The sequence below is a fragment of the Corylus avellana genome, chromosome 2 (genome assembly GCF_965113065.1).
Source record: "Corylus avellana chromosome 2, dhCorAvel1.hap1.2, whole genome shotgun sequence".
NCBI classification, from domain to species: Eukaryota; Viridiplantae; Streptophyta; class Magnoliopsida; order Fagales; family Betulaceae; genus Corylus; species Corylus avellana.
In genome coordinates, this window is record NC_142491.1 from 11,832,664 (window position 1) to 11,852,506 (window position 19,843).

The window sequence follows — 19,843 nt, forward strand, 5'->3', positions numbered from 1 at the left end:
TCTAGGATTTATCATATAAAAGTACTACACCCCCTACAACAAAACAGTTTGTACGGACATGTTACATATAATTTACTTTGTTTTATGGGCTCCCTTCATATAGCTTACTTTTTTAGAGGTCAGTAGGTAATGATCTCCATTTTTAAAACCACGTGAAAATCCGCAGTTACAGGTGAGAAGTCTAGGTTAAGGTTAAGGAATACCTCTTGAATTTCACTCTGCCCACAGATAAATGCTCTCAAGAGATACATAAATACAACTTTACCAAAAATTCCTAAAAATAAAAAATACACGCATCAACCGGGGCAACAAAAAAAAAAAAAAACAGAAAAGAAAAGAAAAGAAAAAGAGGTCGAAAATTTACCATATAAATAAGACATTCAATTAAATAATCAAAACCCAGATGACCCAACCAAAGAGGAATACGAAGCATTTTCATCAGCAGCAGGAGTTTTCCTCCGGCCACCCTTGTTTGAAACATCATTAGTCTTGTGAAGTAGTCCTGTTTCCAGACCGGCCAATTTGTACAATTCTAATCTTTGTTGCTTTACCACCTCTATATCACCTTCCCAGCAAGTTTCAGAAATAATTTCAACTGCTTTCTCCATACTGTCCTCCGGCACAAGGTTCTCATTTTGCAGGAGGACAAGGTAAACTTGTTCCGCAGAAGCTTTCCGTATCTGGGGTAATAATAATAAGAGTATAAGAAAAAAAAAAATTTGGAGCAGAACCGATAATAAGAAAGGGTCCATAATCATGCATACTATTCTTCATAGCTTATGTTTGAGTTGCTTTAAAGATACTATCCCCTAGAGAGAGCAGGAGTAAAAGAATAATAAAAGCAAGGAACTCCCATAAAAGAAGCAATGAAATTATATTCTAGACGCAGATATTTCAATTTTGATGGTTCTCAAAAGGTTGTTGGGAATGCGAGTGGCAATTCATAATGATAGGGGACAGCCTATTGTAGCAAGTAATAAAGGTTGTGGAGGAAATTTCTCTGCAAGTTTAAGAAAATGACTTCAAGATAAGGACTAATTCATGCCAATAATCAACATACATGTAAGCTAAGCGTACACGCTCTTATTGCCAGGGCTAACATCCACTGAAAATTGCTAACTTAATTTAGGATTGTTGTAAAATCTTGCATAATATTAATGGGGATATTGAGATAAATCATCTTTTTGGAGAAGCTAATTAAGTAGCAAACAATGGCTTCTATGGGCTAAATTCTTTCTGATACTCGTATTTGGATTTCAAACTTTCCCATTATTCTTTATAGGATCACGTATGAAGATATCTCTGGTAGAGCCTGTGAGAAATTTTGTTCCTTCTAATTATCCCAACAAAAGAAAAAGGTCGGTATTTGGATTTATAAGTGAAAACTAATAAAAGCTTGTGACCCTACAAACCTTAGGATAGCGATGGCCAAGGAAAGTGAGAAGATGAGAGAAGGCCTGAGAGTTGATGGGATCCAAAACTGAAGCAATATATCCAAGTATTGCAATGCCGGCATATAACTTAGAGAAGTCCTTAGACCCCTTCAATTCGATTGCGAGGGATGCCAGAACACCAGCGCAGAAGATTGGAGTATGAGCCTGGAAAATGATATTGAGAGCAGGTCAACTTAAAAATGTGTTCAGACCAAAGATTTATAGCAAACGGCATATAACCAAAACACAAAGGAACTACAGTCATGCTTTTAATGGTTTGTATAATAACAGATTATTTAAGTAAACAAAAGCATTTCTGCAGAGTTAAGATAAAGGGATGATGGGATGATTAGAGTCATCATCCAGGAACCTCTAAGCAGTTCACATTTGTAAAATTCCATGTATAGTTTTTGTTAGACAAGCCTAATTTATCCCAACCTAGAAGAGAGAACAAACAGATATAAAACTTTTAACAAATATCACACTGGCTATTAGGTGCTGTTCAATAGATGCCCCTCTCCATCAGATGGATGTGGCCAAACTGCACGAACGACCATAATGCTTGTTGCTAAGTATGTAAATCGTTGTCAAGAACTGGGGCTAGCAAAGTGAGCTCTTTCAAATTAATGCATTGCTCCTGATTGATTTCACCTGGAACATAGACCACCCCATGCAGAAAGAAAATAGGCACTGGAATGCCACTTACCCATATTTCTTTAGGACAAGGTGGGCCCATGTAGATTGGTTCATAAGAATGTCATTAGGTGATTTGGAGCTGAGACTCTTTGTCTTTCCACTTGATGGAAGTTGACACATAGAACCAACTTCCAAATTGCATAAGTTTTCAATTCAACACTTCTAAAGATATGCTTAAAATAACTGACCAATGTAAGGGCACAAGACAATGAACTCTTTGTTGCATTGGTTTCTTGATGTATAATGGTCACCGCCCACAAAACTTCATATCTTTCTTGATAAGTATTTTATTCTCATTATAAAGCGCAGAGGGGAAAACTTCATATCTTTTTAGTTTCAGGTGATTGCTTTTAGTTTTGCTTTATAAGAGGAAAGCGAAAAGAAATACAAAGAAATTGTAGGGTCTCTGAACTTAGTGTTCTGGTTTTGCAGCATGTTTTGGATTGTGTAATGCAGATTGCAGTTTATAGGTTACTGGCAATTGTGGTAATCCAGATGGTTATAAATATGCTCTGGAACAGTTGGTGTTACATAATATCAATAATTATGAGGTAATTTCAGCTGCGATGCAATTAGATGAAAGAAAATGAGATAATAAAAACATTGATAAATTGGGTGAGGCAACTAAAAAAGAAAAGTCAACTAACCTCCATATTTAAGAATATCTTTTTGCTGAAAAGAATCTCGATGGTCTGAAATAAAGAAGAATTTCATTTAAGGAAAGCTTCAAAAAACAAGGATATAAAGCACAGTAGTATAGGAAGGACATTGTTCTTAAAAAGAAAATACATAGACATAGACATAGACTGGTACACATGCATATACATAAGCAAGTAGAGCGCAGAAACATGCAACAGAAATGTAAAAACCTAGGAAGTCCATCAGCCTATAATATATAGCAGTATAAAACAACTAAATAAAATATATGCAAAGAAAATTATTATATCATTTACATTAATGTAGTATAAGAAGTATGCACAAAATATGCAAACAGTCTTATCATTGCCAAGTTTCACTAAAGGAAAGCTTCAGTTACACACTTGAACTAAATCTTTCCGAAACAAGATGTTTCTAGTAGGATTAAGAAGATTAATCATCACAAGGAACTAATTAAACGAAAAGTATTGACAACTACTGTCTTGTAGAGTATGGTACAGTTTCTAAGGAAATAGGCAACCTTGACAGTTGATTATCCTAGTGCTCATATTTACTCTTTTTGTTTTTTCTTATTATCATAGTTATTTCTTAATAAAAAAAAAAAAACATTTTAGTAATCCAACTTGCTTCAATTTATTGTTAAACAACTTTCTTTATGACTTCTCTGTTACTAACTTTAGCAAATAAAAATGAATGCTGATATTGGGAACTTTGCAGCCATAATCAGATGGTGATGATACAGACATGCTTTGCATTACACAGAATGTAAGATGAACTATGCACAAATGGAACCAGAGAGACTACAAAAACTGCAAGCAACATGCATAAAAATGGTGTAGTTTTTTTATAAAGAAAAAATCAATGAGGCTTACAGCACCATGGCATGCATATCTGATTACAGCTCATGATTTTTGATTCAAATCTTAAGAGAAATGGGGAAGACTTAAGCCTCGGATGAAGGGAACCAATCAAGGCAACAACCATTAAGCAGGTTTGCTTTTCTTGAGATGTAAGCCTCGCTTCATTTTCTCCTTATACACTTTCTCAATGAGAACATAGAGCCTATTTCAAATTCTTAACAAATTAAAAATAGGTTCTCTGTAGATGCCTCTTGCTCTCAAGGTATAAAATAAATTATACTCTAGCGCTCTTCCCACTTGGTTTTCTAGTCTCCCAATCTAAGATTCCATCCTCCGGTAAATAGTTCTGGTTCTCACCATATGAGACGAAGATATAATCACTCTACTGCAGGAAATGACTGGGTTAAAAAATCAGGAAATGAGATCATCTACTATTCAGTTATTTATGTATTTTGCACTCTCTGATCAGAACAAGCCATATCACAATACACAACGTGTTGGTATCTTAATTGTACAGCAAAAGTCATAAAGGAAAAGAGCGCTCCATTCTTATCTCTATTTTTGCAGTGAAGCAGTAAATAGTCATGTTTCCTACCAAGAGCTTCTCAGTGATTTTACCTTCAGAGTGGGTATAATCACTCTATCACATCTTTTGTACTGTTGAAAAATCCACAGGATGTCATTAGATAGCATAAACTCTCTGGACCTTTCCGCATTGAGGACTTCAGTTCCAACTGCTTGAAGAAACTCTAACAATGCTGAGATTGATGCCTTCCTCAGTGAATCTTGCAAACCACCAGTAGAGGTAACTAACCCAGATAGGACAGGTCTACTATAACAATCAAATTGAAGTAACTCTACAAAACGTGGATATGAGAAAGCAGGTACCTACAAGCAAAGAGTCCCTTCCGTCAAAGAACTCAAATTACTTATTAAGTCAACTGTACAAGAAATGACCTATATATACTTACACCCCATTGTAAACCTGCACCTTTAGGAACAAGTTTTTCTAGCTTTTCCCTGTAAGGTATATATGGAATATTAACCATTTTGTTGTACAAAATCCTTTGAAGAACCTTTGCAGCTGCTTCTCTTAGTTTGTCCATCTTCTCTACAGCTTGCTTACAAATTCCTCCAACCAAGATGGAAGCAAGATTTGCATCAAAAAGTGAGTCCATCTGGCTATTTTTAACCATGAGAGCATTTGGAAGCTCTCGTACAGACTCAATTTCATCTGATCTTCCAGTAGAACCAGTGGAATCCCTCTTACAAAGGATATATGTACATCTCTCCAGGCCATCCATAGCAGCATCACGAACCCAAGAACCCACATCACCTCTGTTATCAACAGAATAGTCGTCTAGAGCTTTAAATAAACTCATCATCACTTCATTTTTTATCAGAAGAAACAGAGACATGTCCGTAGACTGGATATTTGAATCTTCCCCAGCCTGAGTTAACGTCTCACAGACAGATATGAGTCCTTTGACAGCATTTACCCGTGCTTCAGCATCTCTGTCTTCTGGGTTGTCCTGTACATAAAAAATAAGTAGGTTATGTGACTCATTCATTAGTTCTATAAAAGTGGAAACATTTCAATGACAAATGCAACATCTAGTAGATTTACCTCAATAGCACAAGAGCTACAAAGCTTCAAAAGCACATCCCTCCACCTATTAGCCAAAAGATCATATGGCAAAACACCAAGAGCCAATGCAGAGCCTCTTCTTATAGCAACATTCGGATCAGTCAGCATTTGCAGGTACTTTGACATTATATCACTAGTACCTCCAGTCTCGGCGGCAACCATATATGCTTGAAAAAAGTGTTTGAGAGCATTGATAGCAGCATTCTGCACATCATATTTTTGTTCAGGTGTTGCAGAGAAATAACATCAGCTGACGAGCAAGATAATCCCACACCAAGAGACTAACTACCTGTATCTGAGAATTAGGATGTCTCAGATTTTCATTCAGAGTATCAAGCAAACTTCGTTTTATCTTTCCTGTTAATGACAAATGAGATATAGAGATGCATTCAATAAACCGGGAAACAGCTGAACGCATTATCTCTCCACCCTTTCCACGATAAAGCCGTGCTTTCTCAATACCAGGAACTATACCAGCAACAAGCTGCTGTTTATCTGTTGTAAAAGAGAAATTGGACAAAATGATAACATGTTTCTGCATTCATAAGATGAGAAAAAAAAAAATAGGAGCTAATCACCTTTATTCATAAGCTAGGATACGGCATATTTACCAACTAATGAAAACAGCTGACAAGATACTACCAAATTGAGATTTTATAAGCTCTTCCTTGATCAGCACACTTATGCTATCACCAAGATACCTGGATGAGGTGGCTCTGACTCATGTCAGCCTGGAGGGGCCCTACCTCAACCTCCTTTAAAATTTAATCCTCAATCATTGTCCATTTGTGGTTGCAGGCAAGAGGAGAGATAATATTTATGATCCTTAGAGTTCATTCATATGAATAACGCTCGCTTTGATGCGTAATCATACACATGGTGTATCATCAAAAAACGATAGACTGAACACAAATTAACATACGAATATATGCGATACTTCCAAAGAATTATCTTGTCCTTAATCTACCATACTTTTAATGCTACACTATTCTGCTAGATCTGCATGTTGAATTCTCCCATGTTATTATACCTTTTCTTATAATTCTTATCAAATACCATGTTAACCAACATGCCCATTGATCTTCCAACTTGCAGCTCCCACACACTAGTCTCTAAAAGAAATAATTTTATAATAATACATGAACAGGCAAATCTAAAACATGTCCAATTATACAGACGGAAGCCTTGACATATTATACACATCCTAGTTCAAGTAGTATGCAATAGGTCTTGCTTTATGTATATATGAGAATTTATGCACAGTTCCAATAATAGACAAAGTGCTTATAAAATATTACTGAAACTGTATATTCAAGCATTGCATCAGTCTGAGATCCATTGGTAATTGATATTTAAGAAGCCCCATGAAAGCTGTCATGCCATCACTTTCTACAGGATTCAATGCCATACATTTCCTCCGAGCTTCAGATTGTGGATCTTCTTACGAAGTCCCACACCCATTCTGTTTTCCAACCCAAACTTAAGGACACAAAGGAAAAAAAATTTATCACCTGGCAGTACAAATTCCATTCTTAAAGAAGCAAGCATGACAATATGGACTAAGTGAAGACCCTTAAAGAAAATCCTTTTAGCATATAAGAGACTAATAACTCTAAAAGGACCATAAATATAACAATTTTTTAATACTCCCGTGTTGGAATAGAAGTATTACAAATGACACACATTCAAATAAAACAAACACACACCCTAAAATACTCTTTAGATGGACCAAAAAAGATCAGCTCAAATATGCAAGAAAGGAGTTCAAAATTGAAAAAAAAATATATATATATATATATATATATATATATATATATATATATATATAGAGAGAGAGAGAGAGAGAGAGGAAGTTATATAGATAAATTTTTCTCTCTTCGAAAACTTTCATCAATTATGGGACAGCCAAAAAAGGAAAGCACATCATCCATTATCAGACACAGTGAGTATTACAAACAAGTTTTACTTAAATTCTGATTTGGATCGACTAACATAAATTTGAAGAAGGTAAGAGTACCAACCAGAGGAAAGAACACAATCACATTGATGTAGAGCTAAAACAAGTTCACCAGCTGCCAAGGTCGCACCATGGCGCATGCACAAATCAGATGAGAGAGTACAAGGAATTAACTTTTCCACTACAGAGCTTGCAAAATGTTCAGGATCATATTTGACAAGAGCAGAAAGGGCCTCCGCAGCAAGTTCTCTCAAACCTTTATCCTAATCAAATCAACCATGAGTAAGAAATGTATTTTATATCCCAACAAAATTAGAACAATGATGATAACTATATATATTACTATAATACCATATGCCAACAAATCCTTCCATGCCATGTGTTACTCATGGTAAATTTTGAATTTCGTAAGAAATAACAACTATGAAATTTCCAGCCAAAACAAGAAAGGAAGAAAAAAAAAAAAAAAAAAAAAAAAGTTCAATAGAAAAGGAATGAGGAATAAGGTATCCAGTCTTCTGGTCCCTGCAGAAAGTTAAAAAAAAAAAAAAAAAGAAAGGTATCACGTTCTTCCTACCGGAAAGGGAGAATTAGGAAAAAGAAAGGAGTATGAAAAAGTTTATTTGTTATGGAATATGCCTGCCTGAAATAAAATCCACAATGGACATGTATAAACGTGATTTTCAAGGAACTTAACGTTGTTTGGGAAGGGCAACATCAAAATAATTACCAATGGCCATCGAATGTTGCATTAAAACCAGTGTGAATTTGCACAAGTTAATGAAGGCAACCCTGCGCAACCTTGACCCCTCCCCGAGAGTCAGAAATTAGTAACATGTCTCACATGTTTAAAATTAACACGTAGCACTCAGGATCTCCTTTCCAGACAGACGTATTACATGACTTTTGAGCATAACAGAAAAAAAAATAATAATAAAAAGCATCAAGCAAAACATTGCAGACTATATTAAAGACAATGAGCGATATGACAAAACATAATTTTAACTAGTCACTCTTCACAAGTCCTTAAAGCGAAAATGTATACAAACTCCATAGGAAAGTTAAATTTTCAACAGAAGTACAATGATAATTATTTTGCATGGTAATCATGAAAAAATATTATTTTAGCTAGTTAATCTTTAGAAGTCCTTAAAAGGTAAAAAAAAAGTTTACAAACTCCAAGAAAAGATTCAATTTTCAAAAAAGGTAAAACAACAATTATTTTTGCATAGTAACACATGTATGAAACCATTTCAATAAGGTAGCAAATACAAATCTGAGAAAAATAGGAAGGAAAAAAAAAGACAATCATCATATTCATCATTTAAAGCGAACTGTGCAAAACATAAAAACCCAAGCTCTCTCACCTTCCCCCCAAACATCACAATCAAAAATGAAATACTAGTTCAAACAAACTTGCTAATAACAACTAATAACTTTACAGGCCACTTTCAAATAGTCTTCATTCAGCAAATTAATCCCAAATTTAGTGTGGTTCAGATAAAATTGGGGACATAAAATGAGTATATAGTATTTTATAATCCAGATTTTCTTGTGAAACTTTTGGCTGCTGAAAATTCATTTTAGAGAAAACAAACTTGAATTGATTTGCCAGTGTGTTAAAAGGCTGGAAAAAAGACAAACCAAGTCATATTCCATAAAGTTATATTAATATGCTTTCTCAAATAACAAAGTTCAAAGACATGAATGAAGATTAAGTTAGAGTATACCCAGTGACAGATCTTGTTATTCAGCAGTTCATCCACAAACGGATAAAGATACCCCCCATATTGAGCAATACAAACAGCAACATGAAGGTAAGAGTTTGCTCGTGAAGAAAGTGAAAAGTAATCTGCAGTGTTCACTATATCAATGCCATGCGGGTAATTCCCTTGTCTTCCAACATTCTCCTGGAAAGCCGCTGCAGCTGCTCTTCTACAGTTAACCTAAGCATCAGATATTAAACGCTTTAGCAATGATGATATCAGAAAATGAAACCATTTCACAAGGACAATTAAATTACAAAACAAAACAAAAAGGTAATAGCAAAACATCAACACCTCACGGTCATAGCAAGCCACGGTTAGAAGGTGTGGAGCAAGCTGTTCTAATATATTTCTCATATCTGTGTGAAAATATGCACGACCAAAGGCCCAACAAACGTAGGCAGCAGCATCACGCACATGAGATCCAACACTATGCGGACCTCTTCGAATATCATAATGCAGTGCCTGCAAAATGGATTTATTGATCAGTGTTGATGTTGCAATGCAGGGATCTTTGCTCCAAAGTTTTTATCTCTCTTATTCTCAAGTCTTTAGAAGAAGAAATAATGTCCAATAAATATAAAGATGAATGACAAACAAACAAAAAAACAAAATTTTACTACCACATCAACTTCATCCATTTAGGTAAGAATTTTTTTAGGGAAAAAATGAAAAGGAAAAGAAAAAAGAGCAATCATTGATACAATAATAAGGACTGGAACTAAAATCCATAAATGACAAGGCTAGAGAATGGAATACAATAAAGGCAATTTGAATCTAATACTATTAGTTAAAAAAACGCTTCAAAATATTCTAATGACATACAAACAGTATAACTTTATTTTGATAGAACATAATATTGCATTTATTGGATATTTTTCTTTACTAGTTTTACAATAAAACTCATTTTCTCAATTTACCAACAAAATTATAATTAGCAATAAACACTTTTTTGTGGTCCTCTGGGTTTCATTGTATCTGCGCCCAATACAAAAAGAGAGATATTTTTGGATCCATGATTTCTTTTTTTATAGTATAAGTAGGATTATATTTTAAGTTTGTATGCTAACAAAAACCTTTATGGGTTGAGCAAGTTGACACCCATAACATTGCACTCATTTGGTTATAAAAGTTTTTATTAGTTTATGACCAAACTGGAATGTAATTGACATGTTCTATTTATTTCTAAATTTTATTGACTTTGCTATTATTGCCTATTAATTCTTTTATTAAAACTTACTTAATAAACATTTAATATTGATACAAGCATAGACTTCAATTTTGTCTTGATTAATGATAAATAAGATAGGAACAACAAAAGGAATGTCAGAATTTTTGTTTAAAAGAAAGAAAACATTCTCAAGGCCAAGGGAAAGTGGATTCCCTCTGAATCCACCTCTCTATAAGAGAATCCACATTCCTAGCAAAAGACAATTGGGAGGGAATCCACATTCCCTTAGGTATCTGAATTTTCTCTACTTAAGTGCAACCAAATGAGGTAATCTTTTAGGATTCTTGGGAATCCTAAAAGATTACCCCATCCAAATGCCCAGTTAATATATCAAACATAGATGAGGAAATAAGAAGTGGAAGTCGTAATTTTAGGGAACTAACTAAAAGAACATCCTATATTTAGGAAAAAGTTTTACAACAAGAATCAAAGAGAGAATTCTAGTATAAAATGACAAAACAAGAACTTCATATTCATTGGTTCTAGTTTTATATATGTATAGGTACCACATTCCTAGCAAAAGACAATTGGGAGGGAATCCACATTCCCTTAGGTATCTGAATTTTCTCTACTTAAGTGCAACCAAATGAGGTAATCTTTTAGGATTCTTGGGAACCCTCAAAGATTACCCCATCCAAATGCCCAGTTAATATATCAAACATAGATGAGGAAATAAGAAGTGGAAGTCGTAATTTTAGGGAACTAACTAAAAGAACATCCTATATTTAGGAAAAAGTTTTACAACAAGAATCAAAGAGAGAATTCTAGTATAAAATGACAAAACAAGAACTTCAAATTCATTGGTTCTAGTTTTATATATGTATAGGTACCTTCACCACAACAGGTACAACTTTGGGAAGACTGATAGGTAAGAGCAATCCTCTACGTGCCAGTTCAGCCAATGCTAAGCAACCCCCATGCCATGATCCATCACCCTAGAAATTTATAACATGTCATCACAACTCTACACCTCAAAATTAGTACACTATTAAATAGCTTTCATTCTCACAGGAAACAAGATGCAAAAGAGAGCAACTGCAATATTATACCTCGCCTGGTGAAAACAGCTCCAAGACAGATGATAGGACCTCTTCTGAAAGGGCAGAAGTGAGATGTGAGGTTACGCGGCCTATACCTTTTGCAGCAGACCAACGCACAACAGTGTCCTGCATTACCATACCAACAATGCCAACATCAATCAGTAGTATAAATGATGAAATTGGTGAATCATACAAAAACTAGTAGTGCACTTAGAGAGGTTTTGGTGGTAGGCGCGGGGGGGGGGGGGGGGGGGGGGGTGGGGGGGTGGTGGTGGAGGACTTAAATGAAAATGGGGAGAGAAAGGTATATTCCTTTGTTTTGGATGTTTAATTGAGGAGGAAGGAATCGCATGGGCAACATATACACCAGGACTTAAATGAAAATGGGGAGTGAAAGATATATTCCTTTGTTTTGGATGTTTAATTGAGGAGGAAGGAATTGCATGGACAACATATACACCAGGACTTAAATGAAAATGGGGAGAGAAAGATATATTCCTTTGTTTTGGATGTTTAATTGAGAATGAACCCCCCACCCCCATGTTTGCTAGGGGAATGAAAGCTTCTTTTTGATCTAAAAAGCCATCTTCAACTAACAAAGAGGAAAGGGAAAATTTATATTTATAAAAACATTTAATTTAAAAAGCTTAAAGAAAAAACAAGCCCATATAAATTAAGTCAATAGTTTTTTTTTTTACAAAAAAAAAAGAAGCCCAAAATGCAAAGCGGATGTCACAGGCGGTTACTACAAAAAGGCCCACCCATGTGCAGTTATGGGCGGATTTCTGTCCACCTTGAACGGGTGGGCAGTTACTAAAATCCGCCCTCCGCAAAGTGCACATGCGGAATAAGAGCATTATCCACCCATATAGTTCAGTTTACACCCCAACTAAATTTACATGATAATCAAGTTTACAAAAGATTCTCACCCTTCATACATACCGTATCTTTCAACCCAGAGAGCAACATTTCAATTATCTCTTCTACGATTTCTGGAACATCCATATCTTCATCTTGCATGCTATATGAGCTTTGTTCTGAGTTGGAGTTGTCTATATTCAGATCATGACTGCATTGATCAGTTTTTTTGGATGCAGGCAAAGAAATAGTCTCTCCAAGTGAACTAGTTCTGCCCTGCTTTGATGGTTCAAGGGAACAAAAAGCCAGTTGAGTAGCACATTATTTGGAAGCCTACAACAATTTAAGTAATAAACTACAACCTTCCATAAGGGCATCGCAGATAAGCCTACCATCAAATTGACTTCAATGTTATTGATATTGCCATCAATATAAGTAGCATAAAATTGGCAGGAAAAAAAAGACATATAAGGAAGAAGAATATAGCAGCACAGAAAGAAACAGATTTAATTCAACTATTTTACCCAAGAAACTAAAATAAATAAAAACAAGACGTGACTCTGTAAGATTTTTCAAAACTGGGAGGAAAAAAAAAACTCAAATTGAATTGAAGACAACTCTAGCTTCATAATAATATTTTCGACAAACAACTTGCTGTCAATCATATAACAAGAATTGTGAACTTGTGGTCATTTTACTTATCACAAAAAAAATCATATAACAAGAATTAGACCCTCTTCTTTGTACATCCTCCAAAATTTTAAAAGGGAAAATTGCTAAATTGGTCCTTGGGGTTTGACCTTGTATCAAATAAATATTTGGGGGTTTCAAATTAGTCTTATAAATCCTTGTAGTATGCCTTTGGATCAACATAATCCTTTCTTACAAATTCTGGCCATTTTTCCAACAGAGGCCTAGTGAAATTACAATCTTACCCTCAGTGAAAAAATCTTTTAAAAAATTATTACAAAAATTAAATTTTCATTAGGAGATGGCCAGTCAACCCCAACGGCCAATGGGTGGTAGGGCACCCCCTCTAGCCAACCATGGACCTTTAGGGGTGGTTCTACTACCCCCGGACCCGGTAAGCCCATGGCCAGCCATAGTTGGTGTCCAACCACCCCCAAAGGCGACTCTTAACCAATATTTTTTTCTCTTTTTTATTTTTTTATTTGAGGGAAAATTGTAGTCTCATAAGGGCTTTGTTAAAAAAAATGGCTGGAACTTGTACAAAGGGATCATTTTTATACAAAGGCATACACAAATGGAGTCACCAAGGTGGCCTTGGGCATGCCTGTTAAAGGGTTAGATTAGATTGTATTGGATATAAAATATCCTATCGTGCATTTGGAACACATTTAAATTATAATAAATTATTAAAAAAAATTATTGTATTAGTTGGCGGCAAACCTTAGTAATTGGTGTTGGAAATGATAAATTAACAACGAGAGATTATTGGGCATTGACTATCAAGCAAAACTTAATTAGGCAGCAATTGACCACATATAGCAAACTAAAGCAGCCGGTGATTGGCCGCCGATGCCAAAATCAAGTGGCTCACAACAATCTTGAGACTGTCAACAATGACCTTAAAGTGACTGTCAGCAATGACCTTAAGAAGTGACCAATCACAGTTGTTAGGCTAACTGACAAGGAACACATATTATCCCCACTAGCTACGTATAACAACACCACCTCCCTTGTGGTATTGTTGTACGCGCCATACACAGGATTAAAAAAACCAAATGAATGTTGATATCCAATTCAAATGTTCATATCAAATATTTGACAAGGTTTTTTGTTCTTTTTTTTTTTTTTTTTCTCATTAAAGGGGTTTTCTCTTGTTCACTTCTTGTGTACTAGGGTTGCGCCTCTCTGCACTTTTAATGAAATGTATTACTCAAAAAAAAAATAATAATAATTGACGTGGAGAATTTTGCTACATTCAACCTCTATCTCTTCTTATGGGGCGATGGCTAACAGGGAAAGAAAAGAAACACAGGCATCCTGGGAACTTCACACAAGCATGCTGGAACTTTGTACAAAACCAGAACCCCTCACATAAGATGTGTTCATACAACGCACCACATTATGAACACAACTGGTACTACACTAGTAAGTATCTAAATTACATCCAGGATAACAAACATCTCAATGGTTCTGCTCTGTAAAGGTTGGTATTGCATAATATGACCAAGGCGTTAGAATTGAAATTTTAATATAGCAATAAAATTCAAGTGAGAACCACAGTGGATGCTGCCAGAACATGCAGCCAGAAATACAATGATCGTAAAACAATGGATTCAAGTAAATTCATTTCAACACTATTAAAAGGTAGGTTAATCCTCTTACACCAAACTGTCCACACAAGGCAAAGTGGAATTGTGCCTTAAATCACACCACTCTCATGATGATTAAACCTCCCTTTTTAGCCTGCCAACACCTCAAGCACCATTCTAGGCATCACCTAATGTACCCCAAACAATGATAAACATCATAGCAACCCTTATTAAAAGAGTTATAAACTCTAACTGCAAACAAAATACCAATCAGAGACAAATGCAGCAAACTTGAACGAGTGGAGGGCAAGCATACAAGATATCAATATCTTAAAATGTTGATATGTGAAATGTATACCATGGAAAGGTTTAGAATGAGAATATTAAAAATTTCAGGATGACTGACCACATAGCGCCAGGAAGGAGACCGGTGTGGGAGGCAAGTAAGCCCAATTCGTTGAGTTAACTTCACCACATATTTGCGAAGTAAAGGACTCTGAGCTGCGGCACTGGACTTGATCAATACTGAGATGTTATTCCAAACCATTGGAATCACATCAAGCAAGAGTTTTCGATCACCAGCCTGTATATGATGAATGGCACGTAAGAGATGAAGCACTTAAGAAGGTCATAGTTAATATAAATGTGGTTATAACAAACAGACAAAAAACATGCTTGGGTGACAAGACTTATGGCATCCATAAAACATACACCTCGATCTCTCTCTCTTTTTTCTTTTTTCTTTTTTCAACCCCTATTCTAAGATGAAAAGGAGCCGGAGCCCCCGGGGTGGGGGGGGGGGGGGGTGGGGGGGTGTGATATTCTATGTTGGAGTGGAAGGGAAATGTAAATAGAAAAAGGTTACAAAGGAGAAATCTAAAAACAATCTCTCTGCCAAGATTAAATGATTGAAGAAAAGCTACAGTACATCCCGAATGAAAATAAGTATCAAACAGGCTTATTATGCATCACTATTGTTTCTTGATAACTAGAAAAGAAATGAATTGTGTGTTGCCAACTTAAAGAGAGAATAATCATCACATTCAACAGATTTTGTTAGCAAAACATTCAACTGCGAAGCATAACCTCTTGCCATGCATCATTCCCAACTCCAATTCATACACATCAGTGATTTCTTATCCCGAATTATTTAGTATTGCACGTTGTAAGGATGTGTGGGCAACGGATCATATGCAGTTCCATAATGGAAACATTCATTGGAATATATTCTTTACAAGTTCAATGCATGATTGGAAGGTGGAAGTGGTCTCTTCCTTCTTTGAGTTGTTGTATTCTTAAAGGGTAAGGTAAGGGGGTGAGGATAGAATTTGTTGGATCCCTTCCAAAAGGAAAAATTGTCATGGGTTATCCATTCTTGTAAGTTCCCCTTTTCCTTGGAAGAGTATTTGGAAAGTTATGCTCATTCGAGAGTGGCGTTCTTTGTATGGATGGCAGCTTTAGGAAAATATTGACTTTGGATAACTTAAGAAAAAAGGAATGTGATTGTGGTGAATTGGTGTTGTATGTGCAAGAAAAGTGGGAAATCTACTGATCACCTCCTTCTTCATTGTGAGATTGCAAAAGAATTATGGAGTTCACTTTTCAATTTGTTTGGTGTTGTTTGGGTTATGCCTAGAAGGGTGACAAAAATGTTGATGAGTTGGAGAGGCGTAATGGGAAACCGTAATGCTCCGGAAGTGTGAAGGTTGGTTCATTTGTATTTAATGTGGTGTATTTGAAGAGAATGGAATGCAAGGAGCTTTGAACACCAAGAAACTGTGATGTTAAAGCTGAAAAAGATGTTCCAATGCCTTTAAACATGGATAGCAATGTTCAATAGTTTGCTTGTTTCTAATATTTTAAGCTTTTGGATTTATGTTCCTCTTTTTCTCCATATTAGGGGTTTCTCTTGTATACTTCATGTGTACTAGGATTGCGCCCCTATGCACTTTAATTGAATTGAATTACTTATCCGAAAAAGAAAAAGAAACGACCCAAGATGAAAACATTAAGTCAATAGGGGAAAAAGGTAGGAAGAGAAAATGTATTCTTGCAATCCTAAGTATCAAACCAGCACATAACCACAAGTCAGAGTTCACCAAGGAATCCTGTTTACAGTTTTTGTCAATTCCAGCTAAGAGTGTCTCCATTGAATTTCAGACATCCAGGCCAAGGAACCACATGTTATGTCATCCATGTTGAAGAAGACCAGCCTAATTGCACAAATCAACTGCTGAAATTATCAACAGAGCATTCATGCCTCAAATGATTTAAAAATCTATTTAGGAGAATCAATTGCAATAGTGTAATCCTTCCATTCTTTATGATAGTGACTTTCTAGTTTAAATTTAGTATTTCAGACTTAGAGCAAATGGTTCTTCAGCCATAATCTTTTTGAAAATGTATAACGAGAAACCACTATGAATAATTCATGCCACAAATGATTTAAAAATCTATTTAGGAGAAACAATTGCAATAGTGTAATCCTTCCATTCTTTATGATAGTGACTTTCTAGTTTAAATTTAATATTTCAGACTTAGAGCAAATGGTTCTTCAGCCATAATCTTTTTGAAAATGTATAACGAGAAACCACTATGAATAATGCTTTGGCATGGAATAGTACAGAATCAAAAGCAAACCTTGAAAATCGAAGCCAAAGCTTCAACAGCACCAAGTAAACGGAAGTGATTCAAGACATCATCAGTAACAGAAGATAGGACTTCATGAGTCCATTCAACGAAGCTGAAGAAGTTAAAAAAGAAATAGGTAAGCTCAAGCAGAAAAGTTAAATGAAATCATGAACCAAAATATGTAAAAAGGTACACTCCGGCATTCTAGCTGAAACCAAAAATCTACACGGAGCAAAAAGTTTACAACATACACAATCCAAACCAACCATGCACAAAATGGTTGGTTTGGCTTGTGTCTGGAATAATATCAGAAATGGGCTGCCATTAAATTAGCATTAGAAAAACCATTATTGAAAAACCTCTAAGAATAAAGAAATTAATCAGCATTACTGAGCTTGATTTTTATCGAAAATGCCAAATGATTCACTATAGAAGACACACAACATGAGAACAAGTTGATCAGTGCATTGTGACAGCTACCTGATAAAGGCCTTTGGCATATCTGGCCGTGTAAGAAGCCTAGAGAGCAGTAATCCAGCTATAGTGCGCATAGGGCCTGCATTCGATAGGTAATCCTTAGAAAAACCGATTATCCTCAGTACGAGAGGGGCCAGCTCAAGGTCATCCAGATTGCTGTTGTTGGCAATACTAGTATCAATGGTAGAGATATCAAATGGAACCAAAACGAGTATGGAAAGCCACAAAAGTATTACACATTTAGCCTCCATCTCTCCTGTACTTTCCTGCCGTAATGACGTCAATGAATTCATATTGTGGCACTTCTCCAATAGAGATACAGCTAGTTCTAAATCAGACACTTGATGTGGGAAGAACTTGATGACAGCCTTGTATCCACAAACTGTGACAAGAGAATATATAATGATGCATATAGGCTTGATTACTTCAAGAATTTCATCTGAAGCTACACCTAGTTCAATTATTTTAGAACGAATAATGAACATCAGAGGGCAAACTATGCTCTCCAGGTAAGGCTCTAGTAGTTGACCCTGTTGCTGATACTTATCCATCTGCAAACGATTGAGAAATATTTCAACATGGAAAGCAAAACGTTCCTTGGAAAACTAACTATGTGTTGCATAACATATATAAGGTCCCAAACCAAGTAATCACGCATAGATATTTCAGGAGAAAAAAAAAATCTCAATTACATTACGTTAAATACCTAAAAATCTGTAACTGGTCAAGGTGTCCGACATATCATTTGCTGTTTAACTAACTACACATATTGTAATAGCGAACCATGTTCACTCTTCAAGGTGGGAAGGAAAACTCTCATTATATAGAATGCACTTTTCACACAAGGCTTATGATTTAGGATCAAGAGCCAAAAACAAAACAAAAAAATGCCAAAGCGAACCCACCAGCAGGAATTGAGACAGTGCAGAAGTATGTCAGCAGTGGCAAACCTTTCAATTAAAGCTACAACAGCAGAGGTGTAACATTACGAAATCAAGGTACATAATAGAATTACAACCCAAAAATGCAGATTCATTCATACTCTGCAGTTCTGACTACAAATTCCAATGCTACTAAAACGAATCAATAAAATACTATCTCCATCACAATCAAATGTTTTACTTTCCTTTCTGAGATGCCCAAAATATAAATCAACTTTCTAAAAGTAAAAGTTTTTATTTCGACAAATACAGATTCTTATTCAAATTCGTGCCGAGCAAAGGACATTTGAGAAAGATCATTATATGTTTACATTTTTTACGGAAACATATAATGAAGTGTGTATCAAAAATGTAAACATAAAATGATATGTTTACATTTGTACTAATAATCGCATCATTTCAACCAAATTCATCTACTTTGGATCAAAATAAGTACTCCACAAAAATGCAACCAGCTCATCTTGAAAATAACCAAAATATAAAGCCATGATAAGCAAAACCCAATTCACATTACAATCACTGGAAATAGGGTAAGCACTCAAATTGAGTCGAATCACAAAATCTGAATCCCCAAAATGCAACATAGCTAATCCATTACAACACATACATATATAATACAAGATAGGGTGAGAGAGAGAGAGAGAGAGAGAGTACGATAGATCGGATGGTGTGGACAGTGGAGGGGTCGGAGACAAGGCCATTGGAGACGATGTCGTCTAGGAGGGACTTGACGAGCTTCCACTCTAGGAGGAAGTACTTCTGGAGGACAAGCTCCTTGGAATCGTGCTCGTCGTCTTCTACGTCGTACACTACCATTCCCAAATCCGATTTGTCTTCAGCCGTGACCGCCATTCGTTACAGCTAGAGAGAGTATAAACGGATCGTCGTCTGGAGACTGGAAAAGAGTAAGCTTGTCTGAGTGAGAACGATGGCGCTTCTTTCTCAATTCCCGCCTGTGTGATCTCGGTAAAGATCCATCGACTCGGGTAGGGGTGTACACGGGTCGGGTCCGTTTTGATCATTTTTATCCGACCCGCACTCCTCGGGTATTAAATTGGTACCCAAGACCCGGCTTCATTGGATAATACCCGCCAGGTCTCGGGCTTTGATGAGCGGGGCGGATACTTCGGATTTGTGCCGGTCGGGTCTTCTTCTTCTCCGTCGTCTCTCTCTGCCCCTCACTCTGATCTCCCCTCTCTCTCTGCCGCTGCTGTGTCTCTTCTCTCCCTCTTTCTTCTACTTCCTTTTCTTTCTCTTATGAGTTTTTTTCTCTCCTCCTGCGTGCTGCCGCTGCTGCATCTCTTCTTCCTCTTCTTCTTCTCCTTCTTGCGTCTCTCCCCCTCTCTTCTCTCCCTTTTTCTTGCGTCTC

General features: G+C 36.0%; 1 protein-coding gene across 4 annotated transcripts; it reads right to left on the reverse strand.

The window, feature by feature from the left end:
* Window positions 1–3: 3 nt before the first annotated feature.
* Window positions 4–19,843, reverse strand: TTN1 (ARM repeat superfamily protein). Of its 4 annotated transcripts, XM_059598175.2 has the most exons (18): window positions 19,129–19,843; window positions 17,537–18,084; window positions 17,066–17,168; window positions 14,832–15,008; window positions 12,231–12,425; window positions 11,298–11,414; window positions 11,079–11,183; window positions 9,312–9,482; window positions 8,982–9,197; window positions 7,316–7,514; window positions 5,584–5,789; window positions 5,274–5,498; window positions 4,618–5,178; window positions 4,265–4,534; window positions 2,777–2,821; window positions 1,413–1,598; window positions 365–680; window positions 4–274 (listed from the first exon to the last, which is right to left on the reverse strand). In XM_059598175.2, exons 1-17 carry the CDS (start codon window positions 19,324–19,326, stop codon window positions 393–395), a joined length of 3,810 nt encoding a protein of 1,269 aa, XP_059454158.2. In that variant the 5' UTR covers window positions 19,327–19,843; the 3' UTR covers window positions 4–274; window positions 365–392. The 4 variants fall into 4 exon arrangements, with proteins under 4 accessions (XP_059454158.2, XP_059454167.2, XP_059454148.2 ...); XM_059598184.2 differs by lacking the exon at window positions 4–274 and having other exon boundaries at window positions 297–680; window positions 12,231–12,422; XM_059598165.2 differs by lacking the exon at window positions 4–274 and having other exon boundaries at window positions 297–680.